This window comes from Olea europaea, chromosome 4 (genome assembly GCF_002742605.1).
Source record: "Olea europaea var. sylvestris chromosome 4, O_europaea_v1, whole genome shotgun sequence".
NCBI lineage: Eukaryota > Viridiplantae > Streptophyta > Magnoliopsida > Lamiales > Oleaceae > Olea > Olea europaea.
Genome location: NC_036240.1, coordinates 18,241,439 through 18,243,120, shown reverse-complemented (window position 1 = coordinate 18,243,120; position 1,682 = coordinate 18,241,439). Strand labels below are relative to the sequence as shown.

At 32.9% G+C, this 1,682-nt stretch overlaps 1 protein-coding gene across 1 annotated transcript; it reads left to right on the top strand.

The window, feature by feature from the left end:
* The first annotated feature begins 6 nt into the window (after nt 1-6).
* On the top strand, nt 7-1,676 carry LOC111393883. Its single transcript, XM_023019649.1, has 5 exons — nt 7-428; nt 516-626; nt 870-1,007; nt 1,312-1,381; nt 1,470-1,676. Exons 1-5 carry the CDS (start codon nt 339-341, stop codon nt 1,544-1,546), a joined length of 486 nt encoding a protein of 161 aa, XP_022875417.1. The 5' UTR covers nt 7-338; the 3' UTR covers nt 1,547-1,676.
* Nucleotides 1,677-1,682: the final 6 nt, after the last annotated feature.

Below are 1,682 nucleotides of genomic sequence, written 5' to 3'. Positions count from 1 at the left end.
ATTTGAATTTTACTTATAGAATCTATGAAAGCTCGAATCTTCCCTAGCGTTGAGCTTATTAGCATTTTCTTATTCTATGTCCAATACATATTAACTTTTAATTAAGCTGAAATTTTCCTGATGATTTGGACCATTATGTTTTGAAGCAATACATAGCTGCTGAGGTTTTTCAGGGAATACAAAAGGGAAACTTTGTTGTATTCTGGTTACCCCACGGACATTTTTGCTAATTGTTTAGATTGGAAGTTAGTATACTAGAATTCAAACAACGCTTGGAAATTTCTTTATGCGTATAAGTAATCGTTGGTTTTTCCATTTCTTTTGAAGTTTTCCAACATATGACTGGATTTGTTTATTGGAACTTTTACAGCGGAGGTTTACTGGAAGAAATCAAATCATTAGTTCATCGTCACCCTGATAAACTCTCTGTCAGTATTGAATTGTATTTTTTGAGATTAATGTTTATCCGTTGACAATACAAGTTATGTTTTCTAATAATTACTATTATTTAGCAGATGGAGAAAATTTCTAGTAAAAACAAAGGCTATGAGGCAGAGATGACAGTAGTTACTTATTGCCAGAATAGGAAAGAGACCGATGACAGATCAAAGTTTAGGATTCTTCTTGTAAGTATTTGTCTTACAGTTTTTCAATATAATCTTCATTTGAAGTGGTGATAATTAATTTTACTATTTTAAAATTAAGAAAAGAGGCAATGTCTGTGATTAAATGAATCTTAACCTTTCTGGACTTTAATATAAGATAAATGTGTTCTGCACAAAATCCTCCACTCAATTGGAAGCTAGAGTTTTAAAAATCTCAGATTGATTATTGCTGGTGTTTTTGACAGATAATTACTTGTATTCCAGAGTTTTGGACAGCATGGTCGGGAGCTCATTACCACTGAGCTAGCATTGCGGCTCCTCTCTATTTTAAGTGAAGAGGAATTCTTACCTAACATGGACCGTGTTGCATTAAATAATACTCTTAGTAGGCTTGTCATAAAGGTATTGTATATCCATGAATTTATTGGATGTGAAAATTTACGTAGATATTGTCATTATATGAAATTGCAAAAACCATCACATTTCTTGTTGAATTCATGCTGATTGCGATTACATATCAAGTTTTCTTCTGTCAATTTCTGACTTCCACGTTGATCTGTATGTGAATACAGTTATTGAAATTTCTAGAAGCTGAATGTTATTTTTGTTATTGCATATTTACAAGCTATTGTGTAATTCTTATTACTTTTAATGTATTGTTGAGAACTAATGATTACTTGAATACTATTGCATTTTGATCTGTCAGGTTGTACCAATGGAAAATTGGAATGGTCGCAAGCTTGTTGAAGCAGGAGAACTGTGTGACAGAAGAAATGGTAGTACTATGGGTCTTGGTTGCTTAAAATTCAACATGTTGCTACAAATAGAACCACTGAGATGCTCAGGGTTTTGAGTTACTTGCAGGAAGAGGAGTTGATCTCAATCGAAATTGGAGTGTAGACTGGGGCAAGAAGGAGAAGGTTTGTCTATTTCTTTTGTAGGACATGAGAAGGTCCATTCAGTTAATATGTTATTAGACTGGGATCTTTGAACTTTGTCCAGCTATATCAAAACAGTTATCTAGTTATCTTGATAGTGTCATTGACATAAATTTAGGCGATGGTTCTATGAAAATTT

Coding starts and splice junctions, on each gene's coding strand:
- LOC111393883 (XM_023019649.1), top strand. CDS start 339: ATGACTGGATTTGTTTATTGGAACTTTTACAGCGGAGGTTTACTGGAA. Junction 627..869: donor CAAAGTTTAGGATTCTTCTT/GTAAGTATTTGT, acceptor CTTGTATTCCAG/AGTTTTGGACAGCATGGTCG. Junction 1,382..1,469: donor ACTGTGTGACAGAAGAAATG/GTAGTACTATGG, acceptor AGTTACTTGCAG/GAAGAGGAGTTGATCTCAAT.